This window comes from Cyanistes caeruleus, chromosome 4, assembly GCF_971803275.1.
Source record: "Cyanistes caeruleus chromosome 4, bCyaCae1.hap1.1, whole genome shotgun sequence".
NCBI lineage: Eukaryota > Metazoa > Chordata > Aves > Passeriformes > Paridae > Cyanistes > Cyanistes caeruleus.
This window is the reverse complement of record NC_141704.1, coordinates 46,968,591-46,990,361: the sequence shown is the minus strand read 5'-3', so window position 1 is coordinate 46,990,361 and position 21,771 is coordinate 46,968,591. Positions and strand designations below refer to the sequence as shown.

Here is a 21,771-nt window from a genome sequence, read left to right as displayed (position 1 = left end):
AAGTGTTGATATCTTAATATAGGAAAGGCAGACTCTTGGCACATCCACCAAGATAAGGATGCACGCTTCTTTCAGAAGTGCCTTCTTTTCTCCAAATTAGTTAAAATTTTGTTCTATCCCACTACCTTCTTGGCTCCTACTGTTTTTGCTTTACTTTGTAAAGGTTACAGTGCTTAGGCATCAACAGACAGCAGACCTCTTCTTAAGAAAGAATTCCTACTGATTAATCAATTGTCAGAGACTGAAATGGTTCATGTTTTAAATATTGTTACAAAGGAGTTTTACCTATTCTAGCAAAAACTGTACAAAGAAGCTGTGAACACCAAAGCCCAGCCCTCCCTGAAGATGCCTTTGGACTGTGAGTTAAGCTGCCTAGGTAAGATAAAGGAGACACTGTTGTTCAGTCAGACCAAGGAGAACTAAGCAAGGCTGGAGGAGAAGAATGCATCACAAGAAAGCCAAACTCAGCAGAAAATCATCCCTAGCTGGGTTTGGGGGAGGCCATAGCCCACAGAGGCCAGGTTTGTACAGGCTTCCCCCCAGCCCCCAACAAAGCAGGGAGGAGGAGAGTTTTGGGTGTGTGGAGCAACCTCTGGTCAGAGGCAGTGAACACCCATCCTCCCTTACACAAACCCATCCAGCTGTGAAACCCCACCCTTGGAAAGGCCACATCCACGGGACATTCACCTGAGAGGCAGCTGAGGGGGTGTCAGAATCCATCAAAGATCCTCCTGAGGGAGGTACCTGGGATTCCCACCTGGCCTGATACATCAATCCACTGGATTCTGTTTTTCAAGGGGACCCTCACCACCAAAAAGACCAGATGGAGAGAACCATCGGGACACTGGTGGGATCCTACGGATTGGTGATATTTTATCTGTCTCTGAGACTCTCCTTCTGCCCTCCCCACATCTTTTTCTTTCTCTCTCTCTCTCTCACACACACACACATTTAGTGTTAACTAGAATCCTTACTACTGAATTTGGCATATGGTCTTGTTTGCATCTTAATTTGGGCAGAGGCACTTCTCATAATTGTAAGAACTGCTCCATAAAATATAATCAATTTATATATCTAGTATGACAACTCACGTAACTGGTCACTGATCAGGAAAGTCACATGCATATAATAAAAGAAGGAATCACAAACACATTGAAAACAATGAAACTGTATCATTTGCTCATAGTCATTATCAGAAAGCACTACTAAGAGGCAATAAAAATTTACCCAGTTTTAATAAGGAATTTTTAGGTACCATTTTTTTTTTTAAGAAGCAAAAGATAACAACAGAAATACCCATAAATACATTAATGCACATTCAACAAAAATCTTCAAGGCTAGGCATCTTTCTAAACTTTGTAACTACAATTAAAAAGCAGAAGATTGGTTGTAGAACCATCATTAAAATGAAACATTCTAATCAAGTAATATGTTGCCAAGCACAGAAACATCTGGTGGGTCACAACTACAACTATAAAATAATAACTCTGTAAAATTTAATCTCTATAATTTAAATTAACTTAAAACAAAGAAAGTGAAAGGAAGATTTGGACACAGGTTCTGCCACCAATGTTTGACGCCTCTCTTTCCAAGGATATATCCCCATGTAGACTTGACAGAGTGAACACCTGGGGTGGGATCTCTCAGTCATGCCAGGGCCTTGCTCCCAGCATGGATTCAGATGCCCTTCTGGCAGCTTAGTTATGCCAGGGAAAAAGAGGACAAGGTGTCCTTTCTATGCTGTGGCATCACTAAAAATTCAAGTTGTGTCTTCAAATTGGCCACGATGCTTAAGTGCACATGCATTGGCAGAACTGCCCAGGTACCAGCGTGGGCATGGTCAGGTTATGGTTATGTATAACATATAACATATAACATATGGCTATGTACAAATTTGAGGGCAGCAGCCTAAGTCCCCACTAGTGAAGGGATACCTCACAGTCCTGCTGTAGCCATTAAACATGCATGGACAGCTGGTAGCCAAGGATTTGGCTGGAACATGCTGCACAGCAAGCCAAGGGAGCAGCTGACAGAAATGAAGCACTGCATGAATACAGGTGCCATGATCAAACTCTGCTCCAACAGCTACCAAAGTTAAAAGAAATCTCCACAAAAGGCACAATAATCCCTCAACTCACTAGTTCTTCAGTTCTAGTCACTTTAACTCTTTTATAGATAGGCAGACAGATGAAAACATATTGCTTGCTAATATTTATGACTAATGTATTTAAATGTATACATTTATATAAGTGACAAATATAAGAGATCAATAGTTACTACTTTTACCATGCAACACATGATAGAGGTAGACTGTTTTCCAAGAGAAGAAAAAGCACACAAAATTGAGATGGCAAGAAGAAACTTCATGGTGAATTCCTGTAATTTATTTTCATAACTACAACTCTCAAATACTGCTAATAAAATTGCCAGTTATTCACGGTCTTATTACACAGTGGTTAACAAAGACTTACATACACTATACGTAAATTGCCTTTAATGAAAGTAATTAGACAGTTGAATGAAAATTTTCATTACCACCTATGAGTACAGGGACATCTGGTGGACAATATTGTTACTTGATGTATTTTCACTAGACATTTTTCCTCCAAAACTCTATGGAGTACAAATTTGACCTATCCAATGCCTACACTTAAGAAATATTGCATACTTTTATGTTGGTAAGTGACCTTTGACATGTATACCTTAAAACAAATTAATCTTAAATTAATATTTTGTTTAGCTGAGATAGCTTTTTTACTGTCTTTGAGCAAACATTAGTTTAGCTTTGGTTAGTCACAATTCATGTGTCAAACATTATCCCTTTCAAAGTGAAAATACATTTTTTTCTGTAACATTTTCTTAAGACCAGCAAAATTTAATCTTGGACTTCAAAGTATATTTTGGTCATGAGTTTAAATAGGATTTTTCAGAAATCAGTTATACCATAATTTAATTCCAGGTCTGTAAGTCCTTGGGTGTAAGTGCTCCACAATAATCCCTACAGAAACTGGAATCCAGAATTCCATGCAACACTGGAAAAGCAAAGCAACCCTATACCAAAAGCAGGAATACTCTCTAATTGTTTTATTCCAGCTTAACACAAGCAAATAAGAAAATAGATGCACTCACAGTGAACCAAAGTAGTTATTTGCCATGAACAAGATAAATAAAAAAACCCCAAAAAACTCAAGTACAAAACCACAAACAAACAAACAAACCAAAAGAAAACCAAAACACTGCCAGACCAAAAAAACCTAATTAAAATCAGAGTTGAGAACACCTGCCATACTGTCTTAGTATGGGGTGAGAAAATGGACATTACCGCTCGAGAAAATTTCCAATATCAACAGCATTTCCAGAGATCTGGTAACAGAAAATTCTGGGCAAAAAGGAGCATTCACAATAAAGGGGAAGACTACCAAGGGAACTGTATTGGTTTAGGATAAATTTAGGAGGAAATGTGTTGAAAGGGTGTTTTTTTTAAACAAAGAGTATGTTTTGGTAGAATTAATTAAAATAGTTTTTTAAAATAGTCTTTTGACATATATTATTAAGAGAAGAGAGAGAAGTATGGGCTAAAAATATGTAAAAATGGAGAGAAAAAAAACCCAAACAGTAAAGTGGTTTGAGACTACAAGACTAAAGGAAGGACTGAAAAACAAAAGTGAAAAGAAAGACAGAAGTAGAAGGTGATTAAAAAGCAAAGGCAAGCCAAGACCCTGGTAATAGCCTGAAGAAAGAGGTCACACTTACAGAAGGTAAAAGAGTAGAGTATGAAAATGTGTGAGAAAAAGGGACAAGTTCACAGGCAGAAATGTGTAAAGACCAATAAGGCACTCCAAGGAGGAAAGAAGAGCTAAACTTCCAATGGCTACATGGGGGCATGACCAAGGAAGATGTATTATTTAAAGCATTTTTCCAAGTCTGAATCTATTACATAAGATTTTGGATAAGATTAGATATTTGACCTATCACAGCCTGAAACCCAAATACATGTTAAAAAAAAAAAAAAAAGACAATAAAAATAAAAGTGTTTGCTGAGGAAAGGATATAATTTGCACACAGCATTGAGAGAGAGAGTAGATGAAGGAACAGAGTCATTGGGGACTAGTTGAATGGATGGCGAGACAAACGTTACAAGTAGGCACTACAGATTAGATAGTTTGGAGACAAGAACTCCAGTAAACTTATTACAGGAATGAAAGAGAAGGGTAAAAAGGGGTAGAGAATACTGCATGAGAAACATCAAACACTTGGCTAAAACAGAAAAGAATGAAATAAAAAAAGGATGTATGAAAAATGCATCAATGTTCTGAACCATTGCTTTTGAATACATTACATGCCTGATTAACTGGAGAAAAGTATGTTTTATGCTGGGCAACACAAAGCAGTTTCAAGACGTTAGGACTCTTTTTCTCATAAGTTTCACATCATTTCACTTCAGTATTATTAAGTTGTAAGTCCCAGTAGAAAACATCATTCAGGAAAGAATGAACAATGCAGAAGTAACGTAATGTAAGTTTGGCTGAAATGATTGTCTAGTTGACAATGATTTTAACTAAATGACTCCTGAATATACATTCAATTTTTAAAAGACAGAAAATAACAGAGTATAAAAAATTCAGAAAGTGAAGTTTTATTTATTCCTTTCTGTTTATGTAATTTGTCTGACACTTCCTCTGAAAAACAACTTCTGCCTTTCCACTTCATGGACGGCATGTGGTCTTGCCTCTCTGTACAAAAACACGTGTCTGAATTTTTGTTTTATAGTGTTTCCTTAATTAATTTTCTCTAGCAAGGGTGCTGAAACTCCTTACTATCTATATCTTGTATGAGCAACTCAGTATAAACTTATCAGAATAATCTATGTTGAAACTCGTGCTGATACACTGCCTCCTGATTTTGCATAGCCTGTTAGCAAAAGAACAGCTAAGAATAGTTTCCTTCTGTTCCTGTCCCCAGAATTTCTTGTCAGATTTTCATACTGCTGAGCAATAATATATTGCTGATAATGTCACTACAGGACAACATACTGAAGACCTTAAGAAGATGGATTTACTTCAGAATAAAGCAACAGATACATGGTTGAGCTATATATTGCATGTGGGAGACCCCAGCTCAGGCCCCTGATCTGTATATGCTTCAGGATGAAGAGTTATTGCTTTGTCCTCTTATGCCACATGATAAATTGAATGACTAGACTTCCAGACAAATCTTTTCCCAACAACACTACAGATTCCACTCAGTTGAACTAATTAAATAAAATCTAATCTGGAAAGAAGAGCAAAACATTTCAGTGTCTAAAAGAGACCTGGCCTTGCAACTCCCATATATTGAAGGCAAGACCAATCTCAAATGCCCTGAAAATACGCCCTCCACAAGCCTATCTCACCTCTATCCTACAATGTAAATAAAAGACACCAAATAACCTGACTTGGATGATTTAACTAATTTCCCCTGTGACTCTCAGCTCCTACTCGGATGTGACAAAAGACGTGCTGGAACCTGAGCACCCATTGTAGCCTTGAGCTTTGGGGTTTTTTGTGATACGTGACTTTCATTTCCTCAGTATCTCCCAGTTAAAGGGTTTAAATAGTTTCATTTTATCCTAGTGAATTTTTTTTTTACCTCAAAATTCTCTAAAAAGGGAAGTAATTTTCAACCTCTGCCTTGAGTTTTTTGACTCAGAAGACTCCATTCATTTCAGTGATTCTTGATCAGCAGCCCATACTGCTCAATTGCTATAAGGAATGTGTGATCCACTCCATTACTAATGAGCTGTTAGAGAGCTGTTTCACAGTTGATGTGATATGAAAATGAAGGTATTTTTGTATTGCATCACCCTCGAAGTAATTTTGAAAGAAACCCACAATTAAAGAAAAAAGCAAGAAAAAGAAAGCCAATGGTAGAGTCAGTCAGCCTTCAGGCAGAATAAGATTTAGGAAAGCAAAGATGTATTATCTATGTTAAAGTAGACAAGCCAAGAAAATAAATTTCTATGTATTTGGCGTATCATCTTTGGATGATAGTAAATTCCTTTCTATTACAGCTGAAGAAACTACAATAGTAGTGACACAGCCAAAAGAGCAAAGATAACAGCAGAAGACCACTGGCTGGCGAGGGTTATAACAGCATTATGACAGAGAAAAGCCATCAGTATTTGCCAAACTTTGCTTGACAAAGGCTAGGATCACTGGGACTGGCAACACAGAAGACATTAATAAGGCCACATTGACTGAACAATCCTTTTAAACATCAGATATGTCTTTCTGAAGCATTTAATTTCTTCAGTGATTGATAAGGAAATATGAATATGCAGTCTGCCAAAAGCACTGGGTTTTTTGTTTAAAGTCTTTTACCTATAATGAAAAGAATTTATAGGGCTGTGCTCATAATAGAGGACTGGACAACCAAGAGCCAATGAGTTAAACAAGGCGTGCAAGGAAATTCTGACTAGCCCCTGGAACATTCTTACCTTTATGCTAAGGCTGTTTTACAACCCACTGAAAGATAATGGTAGAAAGCAAAAGTGGATTTTATGTGGGCCAAGAGAAAACATTGAGGAACACTGAACAATGTTTGGCTGGCCAGCCAAATAAATGGGTACCATTGCAGAAGAAGAAAGATCAACTAGATGAGAACCAGAGAAAGGGCTTGACTGTGGCAGTGGCAGTTGGGAACATTCAAATCTGGCCTAGAAATACACTCACTGGCCTGGAAATACTATCAGTGTTCAAGTTGTCCTTGGTCATCAGCTTAACGGCACGTGAATGTGGAGGCACCAAAGGTGGTCTTAGGCATTAGTAGCCCAGAGTCAGAAGGATACCATAACTCAGTATTGATATTGATGCTCCTCAAGCTCTGCAATACATTCCCCAGCACTGGAACTCTAATGGATTTTTTTGTTAGGGATGGCCAGCTCTGCACACTTATGCTATGCCTTAGATAGCAAGCCCTGAGAGATGTGAGCTAACTCTGTGCCCAAGTACATCTACTTCGTGTGCTCACTCTCTACACCCACCTGAAAGGAGCCTGTAGCCATGTGGGGGTCAGTCTCTTCTCCCAGGCAACCAGCAACAGGACAAGAGGACAGTCTTAAGCTGCACCAGGGCAAATTTAGGCTGGACATTAAGAAAAAGTTCTTCACAGAAAGGGTGACTGGGCATTGGAATGTGCTGCCCAGGGACGTGGTGTAATCATCATCCCTGCAGGTGTTTAATGAAAGACTGGATGTGGCACTCAGTGCCATGGTCTGGTGGACAAGGTGGTGTCATAGGTTGGACTTGGTCTCAGAGGTCTTTTCCAACATAGTTAATTTTGTGATTCTATGATGGTCTTAATATGTTCTATCATAGTTTTACATTATATTATAAGAGTTTTTTAATTATCTACAACATTCTTTAGTTCCTTACTTTGAATAATGAAAAATTTAATATAAAAACATCCTACTTATAACACCTGAACAGAAATAAATATGGCACTTGAAAATAAATTGCCTATCTCTACTTTTTCTTAGGATATTATCACCACAACAAAGATGTACTATTCAAACTAAAGAATATAATTGTCAGACAGAATCTTGTATATTTTTAGAACCAATAGTGTAAATCTATTTTTTGTTTAAATTTTTTTCTTAAGTATTTTATTAGAATAACCCTGACCATTTTGCCATAGGCATATCTCTTTGGCAGAATAAACTGATAGTCCAAGTATCACATTAATTTCAGCATTTATAAAATGCTCTCATTTTTTAAGAGTGATGTAAAACATTTATTTTGGCCATCTTAGTAATGAAATCAGATCACTATTAAAGATTATAAAATGAGAGTTTAAATTATTATGTTTAAATACAAGAGAAGTGGGAAAAAATACAAGAAGGTATTCTCTTCAGTGTTCTCTTGTTCCTACTGACATGAAGGACTGGGCATAGAATAAATTGCCTAAAAAAGGTCCTTGGAATCTCTGCCTCTGAGAGAGGAAACAGGCTCACTGACAGTTACAGTAAGGAATAGACCACCTTACTTTTGTAACTGTACCATACAGCCATTTGAAGCACTTGGAACTGTCTGGGCAATTCAATAGTTAATTCTATAAACACATTAGTAATCCATCATGCTTGCAGAGCAAGTTAAAATAGAACACAACTTTCATTGACCAGAGGAAGAGAATAATTTAAATAGAAAAAAAACCCCAAACATGACTAAAGTAGCACTGTTCTGCAAGTATTTTTAATGGATCAGGCCCTCAGCCTCCTAAAATTAATTAATGCTTTTATCAAAATTGTCGGTTATCTCACTAGAAAATCTAGTTTTTCTAATAGCCAGCTACCCTGGATTTCAGTTAATACTCAAAGAGCAAAGAACTGATGGAGAGGACCTCATAAATGATTTATAGATGTCCTACTTTTGTGTATGGTACATTAATTATTCTGCTTAATGCATCCATATGGTTTCCTAATTCATTCGTTACCAAAAGCCTCATATTACAGTTATTTCATTAAAATTGATATCCATTTTCAGGCACATTCTTACAAAGTATATTTAAAAATTAAAGCCACAATCAGATTTTGTATTTAGTCTGTGGATTTCAAATCATATATCTATCTATTAAATTATTGCCCTATTACCTACTTATAGAGGAGTCGCTGTTGTTTTGTTTTGGGGTTTTTTTATTAATATATTTATCAGCATTCTAGAGATTTCTTGCTATTTCATTATTTGCATTGTCTTTTACACATTCAGTTTATCTTTCCCTCTTTGCCCAACTGAAGTCATTTGAGCCCAACCGCAAATTTATACAGCATGCCAAAGGAATGTTCCTACAGCTATTACCCACCTTCCCTTCTCCCACCACAGTCCTCTGTTAACAAGGATTCTACCAGGGTCAGTTCAGATACCCTTAAAATTAAGCATATGCCAGAGTAGCCAAAGGACAAAGGGGAGAGGTCTTTAACTAATGTAGCTACAGTTTAAACAGAAAAGAGGGGAAGAAAGGGAGTATTTTTAATTTTCAAGTTAATTTCTATTGCCTGTACACACTTTTATTGTAGCTAATTAGGTAGAGCCACAGCATCCTGTTACACCATTTCAGAGAAAGTCTGTGAGAAAGGTTTTGGGGACAATGTCTGCTTATTTTTCATCATCAGCTTAAAACAAGGAATGCAATTTCTAAACTGTTTCAGCTTTACTTTGTGTAAAGAATACAAAGGCTCTAAGAGGGCAGTATTTAAGGTTATTCTTCCACTCACCCAAAACATTTGTTTTAAAGACCTGACATCTCAGAAGACTGCACCACTATGACTATGTGTTACAGTACCTGAAAATAAACTGTTATAACATGAAATTACTTTTCTACATGAAATTGAAATATTATATACATTTGTAAAGAGGGGCCTCCAGAGCTGTGTTCTTAATTAGACAACATACCATGTGTTGCATGAAGAAAGCATATCAACAACAATTTGGCTAAACAAAGCAGAAAGCTGTAAGTGTTGCCAGAACACCACAGGACCATAAAAGAAGTGTGTTTTCAAAAAGAAAACAAGATTACTAGTACGATTAGTACCAGCAGAAAGATATCCTCTTATGCTGAAACTACCAACAGAAAAATGGGAAAAAAAATGAAATTCAATTCAATCAGTGCCATTGTATAAATTTAGTTTATTTTAAATGTAAATATTTTCCTTTACATTGTCATCAATTTCTACGCTACACTTTATTAACAATGACTATTCCTAAAGAGAACACTTGATCTCAGCCAAATTTGTACAAAGCAATGTTCCATTATTATTCTCCAATAGCTAAAAAAGGTTGAAATGTAAATCTGTTGCAATTCATGTTTAAATAAACATTAATGTAACATTTGCAGTCACTCACCTTTTTACACTATTAAACACTATTATTTTAGCAGTCTTGATATATATTCACAATACTCTTCATGATGCATCTATTCCATACTCAATTTAAAGTGCTGTATCCACTAAAAATATTTCCACCAGTTTACTGTGGTGCAGAGACAAGTAAGAATTAAGGTCCATTACAAATTGTCAGTCATAGCTGACCTTCAAAGGAAGGACAGTGAAACACCAGTTAAATGCTTTCAGCAACAAGAAAAAAGAGACAAAGAATTTGTACCTCTCTGCTTACTTCCCTGGACTATTCCCCTTTCCATTAATAAGTTTGGTATTGAGGTTACTGAAAAAACATCATTCACCTGAGAGCTTTGCTATCACATATAAACCCCAGTATCATCTGAGCCTGTGTATTTAATTTCAGAATCCAATATTTATTCTTTGCAAAACAGATGCCAAAGTGCAGTAGTGACAGACCTAGGAAACATTTTAAAAAGTAAATTCAGATGATCTTCTGCTCCAAAATGTTGTTTGGCTGATTCAAATACTGTTTGGCTTATTCAAAAATTTAAAACTGTGTTTTAAGATATAACATATTAATGTCATGATGATAGAAAACTAATGAATTTGTGGGGTTTTTTCAAAAGCAGTTTTTAGAAGGCTTAATATTTAAGGGGTTACACACAGAAACACATTACGAGCCATCTATTAAGGGACTTTATAGAAACTGTCACTTTTCCTAACAATAGTCAGAAGTGAAGAACCAGAAGGATTATTCCAGAGGCTGAACTGCCAGATCCAACGAAACATTGACTGATAAGAAAACACAGGTTGTCTTGCTGTCTTTTATCTGAGTGCCCTTTATCTGCCTTTCATATGTTAAATGTGCCTTTTAACTGTAGGGTATTTGGGTTTTCACGAACGTAGTTCTCTGAGGGTGCTAAAAGAATTTTTAGGAAGTGCTTCTGGATTCTTTATTCCTGAACATTATTGACACAATGTATAGATTCACTGTGGGAAGTATTTAGCAGTCACTGATTTTCTATTGGTGGGTCTCATGATCCCAACAGGGCCATTGGCTTATTTATGACTTTGAACATAAAGCATGTGTGATTCTAGTGATGCCACCTGTAACTTTGCATGCCAGGACACCTTCCCTTTCCTTAGTCAAATTTAGGCAGTAATAGGTTTCCACTCACCTGTAAGAGAAAAAACGAACATTGATAGAGGAAGAGCAACCTCCTGAACTTCTGAAATACAAACCTGTCTGTACTGTTTTAAGTAATGAAGTCAGTGCAATTCCAACCAGTGAGGAGTCCTCTGAACCCAAATGGTGAAACACACAAATTGTAGTCTGCACACTGTCATAAAAAAGCCAAAGACTTCCCACTATTGTCTAAATCTCTGTATCCTTTCTTCTGGAATTCAGTACAGCATGGCATAGAAATAGTATAGAAGCTTTTTTCAACCAGAGGAATAAATGGGGCTGTGTAAGAAACAACGGAGAGTGGTCTCGAGGGGCTTTGTTGTTTGTTTAGGGGAAGGGGGATTCCCTCTTTTGGAGACCAAATCAAAACACAAACAAGACATTTGTACTGGATCAGCCCAAGAACGACACTTCTCTGAATTTCTAGTTAGCTGAAACAATGTGATTTGGGTCAAACAAATCATTTCCTCTGCAAGTATGAAATGGGTGGTGGTCTCTACCCTTTAGCTCAGCAACTAGATCATATGAAATGAGAAAAAGCTCAAATTCAGTTTTCTCCCTTACCTCCTTTAGAGCAAGGCTTTGAGCCAGGTCTCCCACACTTGGGTATACAGCTTAAGCAACAGTGAAGATCTTTGATTTAGCTGCAACTGTATCTGAATTTAATTTTATGAAAATGCTTAAAAAAAATTAAAATTATCAGTTAATAAAGATTTTCCTAGAGGAAAAACCTCACATATTTGAAGAATGGAAGAACATGAGGAGATTCTGTTCTGCTACACACAAGTATTTAATTTATACCTGGGATTGGCCAGTAACATGAATACACAGTTGAAATAAATATGGAACAGCTGACACCTCCTTTGGAGATAAACTGCACAAGGCTAACTGTCAATGAAACTTTAAGCTTTGGCTTAAAAACATATAACATGCCTGCTCCTGAAATCCTGTTTTCATTTAAACAGTGAAGCTTATGAAGAAAATTAAATTACTTTAAGAAACATCTTCCCTTCACTAAAAATGCAGGAAAAGGAACGCTGTGACTAAAGAGCATATGGGCAATTTGTGAAAGATATGACCAGCTTTTGTGCAAGTGTAACATTCCACTGTTACAAAAGCACCCCCAAAGCTGCCAGCAGTAAGATAATAAATCAAAACACTAGGTTGCTGAATATCCCACTAACATTCTTTAAACATTTTTGCAAATCAGATGACAAAAAGGTGCCTTAAGGAGGTTTTAGTGCATGTTACAACCTAATGCAATCATTCCTGTTTTCCACAAAGACTGACAGCAAACACAATACCATGCTAATGGTTCAGTATGCAATTATCCCTGCTGAAGTGCACAGAAGGAAGCATAAAGCAAATGAGGCCAACTAATGCAGACTCTCTAGATTTCTTTGTGCAAACAAAATCCAGAATGACAGAGCTGCAGGCTACTAGGTCTATTTGCAGGGCTTGCTGCAGATACGTTATGTCAAGTATAATAATTTAAGGAATAATGGCAAGCATCAATCTAACTAGGAGGTGGACTGGAGTCTAGAAGCCAAATACTGCGAAGACCTGATATTTGGGGTCACGATGTAAAGTGTAAAAAGACGCAACAGTGATTAGAACAATCACACTAAGAGTATTGACTGATACTGCCCACTCTTGAAATGTGTGACTAACATTCAGAGCTTGTTAACAATTCAGCACTGTAATTATAATAAGATCTTAAAATTTCACTAGCAGCATGGCACTTGTCCTCTGCTATTCCAAGCATTGCACAAATACATGACCTGGAAATGGAGATGGATACAGTTGACACCTCACTAGATTCTAAGATCCTACTCCTCAGAAAGTTCCTTTGAGAAGTCACTGCAGAGACATTATTCTCTATTTGTGCCTCCTTGGCCTTGGCTAGGGCTAATCCCCCTCTCTTAGGCCAGGAATAACAAACATTCAGTGACAAAGCATCTGACTTTTCGTTATATTTCATAGATAGTTAGCTTGGCTGTTTGCCCCAGCACTGTTTGACCCGTCATTTATGGACTACTTGTTCTCTTCACTCATATTATTTTGCCTTATTTTAACCCATTGTTTTACCTTAATACACTTTCAAAAGTATTTTGACCATCTCTTCATTAAAGTCTACAGAGGAACTGAGCTTAGGGTACTCTTACCAGCCAGGAGCAGTAGGATGCAAAGAGGCCCCTGAGTCGCAGCACCAAACTGTGTATGATCTTTCCATACAGCAGGAGGTAAATGGATTTTTTTGAGTTAGAATTTGCCAGACTCAAGGCTGAGGCCCCAGGGTCAGGCACAGTATTCAAAAAGCAGCTCTTTTGTCACTTCTATTATTGTAATATAGCATAATTACATCTAGAAATAGATAGAACCACGTATACATACATCTACAATTATCTAGCAAAACTTAGGGCATTGCTGCACAGGGTGTAATGGGATGATAAACCTACCATTTTGAATAACTTTCAAATTGACTGTAGTATAACATATCATGCAACACATGATGCAAGGCAGACAGTGCATGAGCATCAAATCCTTTGCTTCAGAAACTGTGCCTCTTCTTTTGTAAGAACATCCTCAATCCTCTTCCCTTCTCTAGGTCCCAAAGAAAATTACTTTTAGTCTGTGGTATCCTAAAAGTAATCCTAAATTTCCATCTAATGGATCATGCCTAGCTATCACCATTTCTCACAGACTTCTATGCATATTTATCAGACTGAGACTGTAACATTTCAAGATGCCTTTAGTGATTGTTCAGCATGGCCTTACTGGGTCACTTAACTGGGTGGATGCTGAGCCAGCAGAGGCTGACACAGTATTTGAGAGATAGCAGAGTTCCTAACAAAGAGAATTGAAGAAAGGAAGGGACTTCATCTTATGTCAAGGCAGGGTATTCAGCACCAGGAAAAAGAGTAATAAGAGATTCTGGATAAACAGTCAGTCAAGTGAACAGCTGGGGGAAAAGTGAAAAAGGCTATAAGTGAAAAAACATTATCAGAGCATCTTCTTGTCTTAGGATTCTCAGAAGGTCATTTACCTTCTGGCATGCAGAAAGATCACACACAACTTGGTGCTGACTCAGAGGGCTCTCTCTCTACTACTCTCATTCAGTAAAACTCAGTGACTTAGCCTTGAAAAAAAAGGCATCTTGTATTACCAAATTGCCAGTGAGAAGAAACATCCGTTTTTCATTTAAAGAAAACTAAAACATAAATTCCACAAAACATGCTCTATGTTCATGAAAGGAAATCTACATTAAATGTCTTCTCAAAAGATGCAGGTATAGGGAAAACATTATTTGGACTGAAAATAACCATAAGCATTGGACTCCCCACCTTTTTATCAGAATCTTTTCATAGAGTTCTTCTTACAGCCCCCCAGCAAAACCAGTCAGTGGAGAGAATTGCAATGCCCAGAAGAAAGAGTATACAGTAGTCTGGTTCCCATTGTTTTGCTGGTCTTTTCAAGGAATCAGCAAGTGGGTGTCCTGTGTGCTCCTGAGGAGGAACTTAGAGATGACATTTCACGTGGATGCCACAGCTTCGTAAGAGTACAAAGAATTAGAAAAATAGACATTTCCAGCAGAAAAGAGGTGTGGAAAGATGAAATAAAATTTAGGAACAAATAATATAGACAAATTCTGGGCTTTGACACTGGTAATTAAACCTGACCCATCAGAATATGGGGAATTAAAGGAGAAATAAATGTATACATCTAAGGCCATGTCAGTAAGTGAGCAAAAGATGCATCTTTTTTGAGTATGTAGTATGAGGAAAGTTATATAAGAGAATACAGCAGTACTCGTGGGATGAATCTGACATAAGTGCAAAAGCAGTTCTGCTGTGGTTTCACAGCCACATGGCTTTCAGCTACCCAAACCCACCCAGAAGAAGCCCACCTACTTGAACTGTGCCTAGATTTAGAAAGGATTTCCACATTATTTCCACATAAAATGTGTTGTTTAAGCTGGGATCAGCTCCAGATTAAGATGTCACTAAATGTACATGTCTGCGTGTGTGTATGAGTATATATAAATAGGTAGTCAGTGTGCAGTTGGTGCCTAAGCACCCATTATCATCAATATCAATCTTGTCACTACAGCCATTTGGAATTAGGGAACTCACCCTGAAGCAGATATCAAAGCTGTATTATACTAGTAGATTAAATACATCTGCTACAGTTCTCTGGCAGTGAGAAAACTGATGTGGAAATGGTCCATGTCAGTACTAATCTCCGAGTCAGGATGATCACATACAGTCTGCCTACTGGATATGGTCTCTGACCTATATTAACTCCCTAGTAATCCAGAAAGTGTTTAGAAACATGCTAGATATCTTAATAGATTACCAGCTTGAATACCTGGTTCCCACATGAATATCTACTTATAGATACATACGTTGTTGAGCTTTACTCTTCCACTGAATCTTCTCTCAAAGTACTAGCACCTGAAGTTCTTCCTTGTGCTATCTGGCATGGTTGAAATAGTTCAAATATTGGAGACAAAATAGATGTGATGGTATGGGAAAGCTATAGCTCTGAGGCATTCAGCCTTACACAGCCCTACACAAAATGCCATGGAAAAGGCAAAGAGAAGCTCTGTGTGGCTGTCTGTGAATCATATGTCCCACTGGCATTAGCTGAAAGAAACTAATTAAATCAATTCAGTTCAGTAACACTCACGTAAATCAAACAAAAATTAAGAGATGAGCTGAATTTTAGGCTACAGTACAGTGCTGTGACATTTCCAAGCAACAGAAAAAGAAAGAGATTTCATGTTTACATAAGAAGGTGCAGAGTAAGAGTGAGGTGTGGAAGGGAAAATTTCAATATATTGAGCAAGTTTATTACCTTTACATTTCTGAAACACTTCACAGGATGCAAGTGAAAAAAGCATCAGAGTAGCTTGGTCCATTATTGGTACAATACATGTGTGTGCCTGAGAGAGGCTTTGGACAGACCAAACTACATCAGGTTACAAGGGACAATGCCTTAGCATATCCATGAGGTGATAATTTAGACCTAGTCAGACCTGTAACCTTTACTACAAGTCCTTCTGCTTTTCTCTCAAGTTCAGCCCTAACTCCATAGATGTTTGTATGTGCTCTGGTTTTTTAATAAGTATGTTAGATGATAATTTCTATCATAAGTGATTATCCACATTCTATTCCCACTTTCCGTGTACTGTCTTGACCTTGGCGGTTCTCACATTCAGTATTGGAAAGACTTGGAATAAACACAAATAAACATTTTCGGAACTTGTTCATTGCACTAATCCTCTACTACCTTCAATGAGCATATGGTTTCTGAGATACAAAATAAAAGCTTAAAAATGGAAAATTTGGGTATTATAAAAAAAATTATGTAACTCTGTATGTTATCCAAGCAATTTTCAGATGAGTTGGTCTCACATCATCTAGAGAGACAGCTAAACAGAACATATGGGTAAGCACTAAGGCATTTATAGAACAGTCAAAATACTTCTAAAAGCTCTAAATTGTCTTCACTTCCTTCAAAAAACAAGGTGAACTGAACACATACAAGCATGAAAACAAACAACAGGAACTTAATATCAGGTAATGTGATTCCCTTTAATTATATAAAACTCCCTCCCAGAAAATAAATACCTTCTCTTCCTCACTTAGGCAAACAAGGACTGCAATATCTCCAGTTTCAGTAAAATTACTTCTTAACTTGTTCTTTACTGTTAGAGTCACAAAACATCACTTTTTGACACAATACCTGCAGAATTTTTGGCTTCATAGCACTCTGCTGTGCATTGGCAACATTTTCCTTGTCAGATGGTTTAGTCCTTAGCACAAAATATAACCTTGTAATAGTTCTGCATTAGGCATCCACTCACCCTACCTGTCTACCTTGATCATGAAGAAAATGGACTTTGAGTCACTGAAATTAGCTTGAATTCAGTTTCCTCTCCTCTGCAGAGCCAACTAAGCATTGATTTATTTAAAAAAAAAAAAAAAGAAAAAAAAAAGTTGCTGGCTTTCATATTAAATCACGATGTACACCAGTCATGTAACTGGATTACAGCAAGCACTAACAGTAGCAACTACCCTTCCAAGTTGAACAACCAACAACATCGCTAAAGGCTGGAACAAAAAGGGTCAGCCAGGGCAAAATAACGAACGTTGATGCTTTCCCTATATATTAAAAACCAGAAAGCAGCAACAGGCAGTGAGTGCTAATTCAAAACAAAGAGGGAGCGATACACCTGCAATTCAAAACAAACCAGATTCCCTTGGTAATTACATTAACACTACAATCTACTTCAGGTGACATTCAAGAGGAAGAAACAGAATGTTGAAATACAGAAACCTGGAAGGAGCAGAGCTGTGCTTGGATGATGGCAACCACCCTGTTGCAGGACAGCTGCAACAGGCAGCCCTTTTAAAGGAGGCATCTTCAAAATTTCTGATGGTGGGATTAGTCCAATGCACTGTCTGACTCACAGCACTTTGGCTTCAAACATACACTTCCCCAAAGGCTTTTCCTCAAAGGATGACATTAGAAACAAATCAAAACCACTGTTGTTCAGCACATCCAGAGAGAGCTGAAGAACCAAAGCAATAAACAGCTTTCATGTCATGATTAGCTCACGCTATTATACCTCCCCTTAAAGCACATATGGTCCTCAGCCAGAACAGAAGGCTTCAGAGCAGCAGCTCCATCCCAGAAATGCAGTAGCAAAGCCTCAGACCGAAGTCACTTAATGAGAACTTAATATAGATTTAATGGACCTTTTTTTTTAATGTGAATTTGCCTGACAATTGAAAATCTGCCTCATTTAGCTTTTAATGCAGCCACAGAGCCAGTCAGCTAAAATCATGGTAGCCCCAGTATATTTTGCAGGATTCTTCCATTACTAGTTGAGGACCACGTGTCTCCAAAACTGTGCAATACCCTACTAAAATAACAGTTCATAGGTAAGAGTGTCATTTAATGGAAACAAAGAAGAGTCATGCCTACCTATTCTGAGTTCTTTGCACTAATAGAAAGGTTTCACCTTGAATGAAGTGAAATAATGCTTGCACTGGAAAGAGCAGAGCAGGTACCTTCACTATGGAGTCCGCCCTGCTGGCTTAGGCTAGCTTTGAGGCATAGATATATCCAGCTTGCTTGGCACCTCCTTCCTTTGATCAATACCATTCAATGCTGGGACTCTGTTTGCAGTTGGCCTGTCCCCAGTAAAGCAAGATTGACAGTACCTTATTTTGCTCTGATATGAACACTTCCACATAGCTGAATATTGTTCACTAACAATGTTAGCCACCTAAACTCTGAAGAGGTCTTGTTCATATGGGATGCAAGAAGTCCAGAGCCCAGCTTTCTGAGTCTAGTTCCCTGACAGTACTTTTTAACTGTTAAAACTTTAATAATGGATAAATGAAATTATTCAATTTTTTTACCCTGATTGTTCTTTTCATTGTCACTACTCTATTGGATTTGGTGCACTCATGAGGGCAGATCTCTAGAGTACCCTACAGGGAACTCATATGGGATTCTGAAACTCTTGGGGTGCCAACATGCTCTAGTGTTCTATACTCTTTTTTCCTTGTCTGTAAAGGCCATTCTCTCTTAATCTCTCATTTTCCTCTGAAACAAGCAATTTACAGCTTTCCCTTTAATCTTTATTAGTTCACTCTAATGAGTGCAGAAGCCGTTTTAAGTGGCTCTTTTTCCCTCCAGGTATCAAGGAGAGCTGCCTACACACAAGGCTGAGGAAAGAAGTGTCTGTGCACGGATTGTACCATGCACCCCACCAAGGACAGCTCTCCTGGCAGTAGGCTGCTCCACTAGCACAAAGGGTGAGGATGCAGAAGGGCAGCATCAGTGCATGGTTAAATTGACATGCCCTTCACTGCAGGAGGGAGCACTGCCATCACCATCTTCAGAATAGGAAAGGTTACACACAGACTTAACTGAAAGTGGAGGGTCCCCGGTCCATATGTCCCAGAAGAAGAGCATATGGCTTACAACAACAAAGTTCTTATTCTTTGCAAGAAACAGGAGATTTTTTTTTTTTTTCAATCAGAAGTAAGCATAATGGTGGATTTACCAGAGGAACAGAAGTGAATGAAACCTATATGTCACCCTCTTAAAATCTCACTGGCTCTGTAGAATAGTTCCCTGAAGTATATTTTCTTGTGACTCATGCAGAATAAGTTTAAAGCTCATCCAGTAAAAACTGTGCAAACATCAGTCAAGACAAGAGGATCAACAGCATTTGAGGCAAAGGTAAGGTCTTTACCTACAGAGAAGCTATATTCTGCACTGGTTCACCAGTTTGTTTGTTAGTCAGGGTGCAAATTCCACCAAAGTGAAGAAATTAAAAACAAGTAGTCATTATTTAGATTCAGATGATCAGTCAGGTTACCCAAAATTACAATCTATCTATATTTATCTGCAGGCATTTTATTCACAAAAAAACCCCTCCAGAACCCAGAAAAAGTCACTTACCACAATAATCACATTTCTTGTAGGAATGGGAAGATTCTCTACTTCCAGATCTTGACCAGTCATTGCTAAGAGATTGAGGGATGGGTCATAAACAGACCTGGGGAAAGCTGATTTAAGAATTATTGCAGGGTGCAACTTGCTCATTTTGGTGTGGGAAGAAGAATGGAAATTTTGTTTGGAATCCTTATAGCTGTCTGTATCCAGACTTTTCTCCACACTCTCCACATGGTGATAAATAAACACAGGTTTTCCACTCTTTCGCTGATGAATTGCCAAAAAGTGATCACTGTCTCCAGAAAAGCAGCCTGTAGAAAGAGAATAGTAAGTTTAGAATGTCTCTCTTGGCTATTCTGAAGATGGCACTGGAAATTCAAGAAGATCTTTGTGTTCTGATAAATTTGAAAAATATATTTGGAATACAAGAATTCACTTAAAATCTTACAATGTGTTTTCCATAGCAATAGATTGACAGCACTACAGAGTCTACTAAGCATGAGAAGCATACTACATTCTTGAGCTCATTTTTACATGGCTTTTAAAAATGTTATTTATATTTCCAGCCATGGCTACATTTAAAAAATTATATATGAAAGAAGAACACATGCTGAGCCAAGTTCAATTTCTGTACTGATATCAACTTCAATCGGAAAACATATGCAGTCAACTTTGTGACGTGTTTTGTCACCCAGTAATATCAAAGATGAGAAAGCAATGATTATCTGTTACAAATGGGCACTTGAGGAGAAAAGGTCAAGAACCTGATTAAAAAATCAGATTTAAACATGTGAGAAAATTCAGACTTGTCCACAATCCTAATTCTGCATTCCTTGTTCAGCTGCTTGTATCAGGAGGCCTTACAGCTCCTTGTGCAAACACTTGTTGTGACCCAGCCTTCACTCAAGGATTGCCTGGCCAGCCAATGGAGCATCTAGCTCTCTGCAGAGGAGATACTGGGGTGTGGCCATACTTTACATACCTTGGTACTGGGCACAAAGAACTCTCTTAAATTAGGCATGGGACTTACGCAGAGTAACAGAGAGTTGGGCCTGCTCAGCCTCAAAAGGAGATGGTTGAGAAGGGACCTCATCAATGTCTATCAGTATCTGAGGGCAGGTGTCAGAGGACGTTTCCAGGCTGCTCTCAGTGGTGCCCAGTAATAGGACAAGAGGCAAGGGGCAGAAATTGATACACAGGAAGTTCCATCTGAATATGAGAAAGAACTTCTTTACTGTGTGAGTCACTGAGCACTGGAACAGATTGCCCAGAGAGGTTGTGGAGTCTCCCTCACTGGAGATACTCAAGAATGGTCTGGATAAAATCCTGCGCAAAGTGCTCTCAGATGATCCTGCTTGAGCAGGGAAATTGGACCATATGATCCCACTGGCCCCTTCCAACCATACCCATTCTGTGATTCTGTAATTACATGGGTTTAATTATGTATTAGTGAAAAATAAGTTCTCTTTTGAAAGACAAAATACTTCCCAGACAATGCCTTTATAAGAACTATGACTACATTTTTATGTGGTTTTTGGTTTTGTTTTCCTTTTTTTTTTCCCATGGATGAAAAATAGTGACTCTTCAGTGCCTTTATGCTGAACAGAATAGCTACAGTTCAGCTACCAGTCTGGAAGGCAGTTTATCTGACCAGAAAAAAAATTAGGCAAGGATCAGCTGCCTCACAGATAAAAAGTAACTGAAGCTGCATTGGTCACCTCCAGAAAAATACTCTAAGAAACAAAGTGTGGTAGAAAAAGGATTTTGTGCCCTGTGAAAAGTGAACCCATAGAGGTCACTGATCAGCCTGGAATTCCCTCTTCACAGGTTGCTGGAGTTAATGGGTATGTTCAATTTGAGAGCTGATTTTAGTTAAAAAATATAAAATCAATGTTATTTTAATTCTTATAATGAACTACAAAGAGCAGCTTAGCACCAACAACATTTCAATTCAGGTTGAACAAGAAATCATTTTGTTCTATTCAAACCAAATTTTTCCTCTGATTTTTCTTGCTTCTGTAAGCAAATCAAAATAATCAGTCATTTGCACAGCTCTACTTAGTGCCCTTAGGAGGTTTCACTGTAGGTAATTACATTCTGTTGACCTAATTTCCTCATGAAATTTCAGTTAGGGAAATCAAGGACAATACCTTATCTCTGTTATAGTATTGCTTTGCATCATTGAGAAATGCATCCTCTGGAGTAAGTGGGTCCCTGTCAGTAGGCAGTGAAGCAA

General features: G+C 37.8%; 1 protein-coding gene across 2 annotated transcripts in view; it reads right to left on the bottom strand.

Moving 5' to 3' along the window:
- The window catches only part of PTPRR (protein tyrosine phosphatase receptor type R), a 138,096-nt gene that overhangs the window by 104,086 nt on the left and 12,239 nt on the right, over positions 1-21,771 (bottom strand). For both annotated transcript variants that reach the window (XM_086884415.1, XM_086884416.1), the window contains exon 2: positions 19,542-19,846. In XM_086884415.1, coding sequence (XP_086740541.1) covers positions 19,542-19,846 — 305 coding nt within the window. The remainder of the gene's footprint in view (positions 1-19,541; positions 19,847-21,771) is intronic.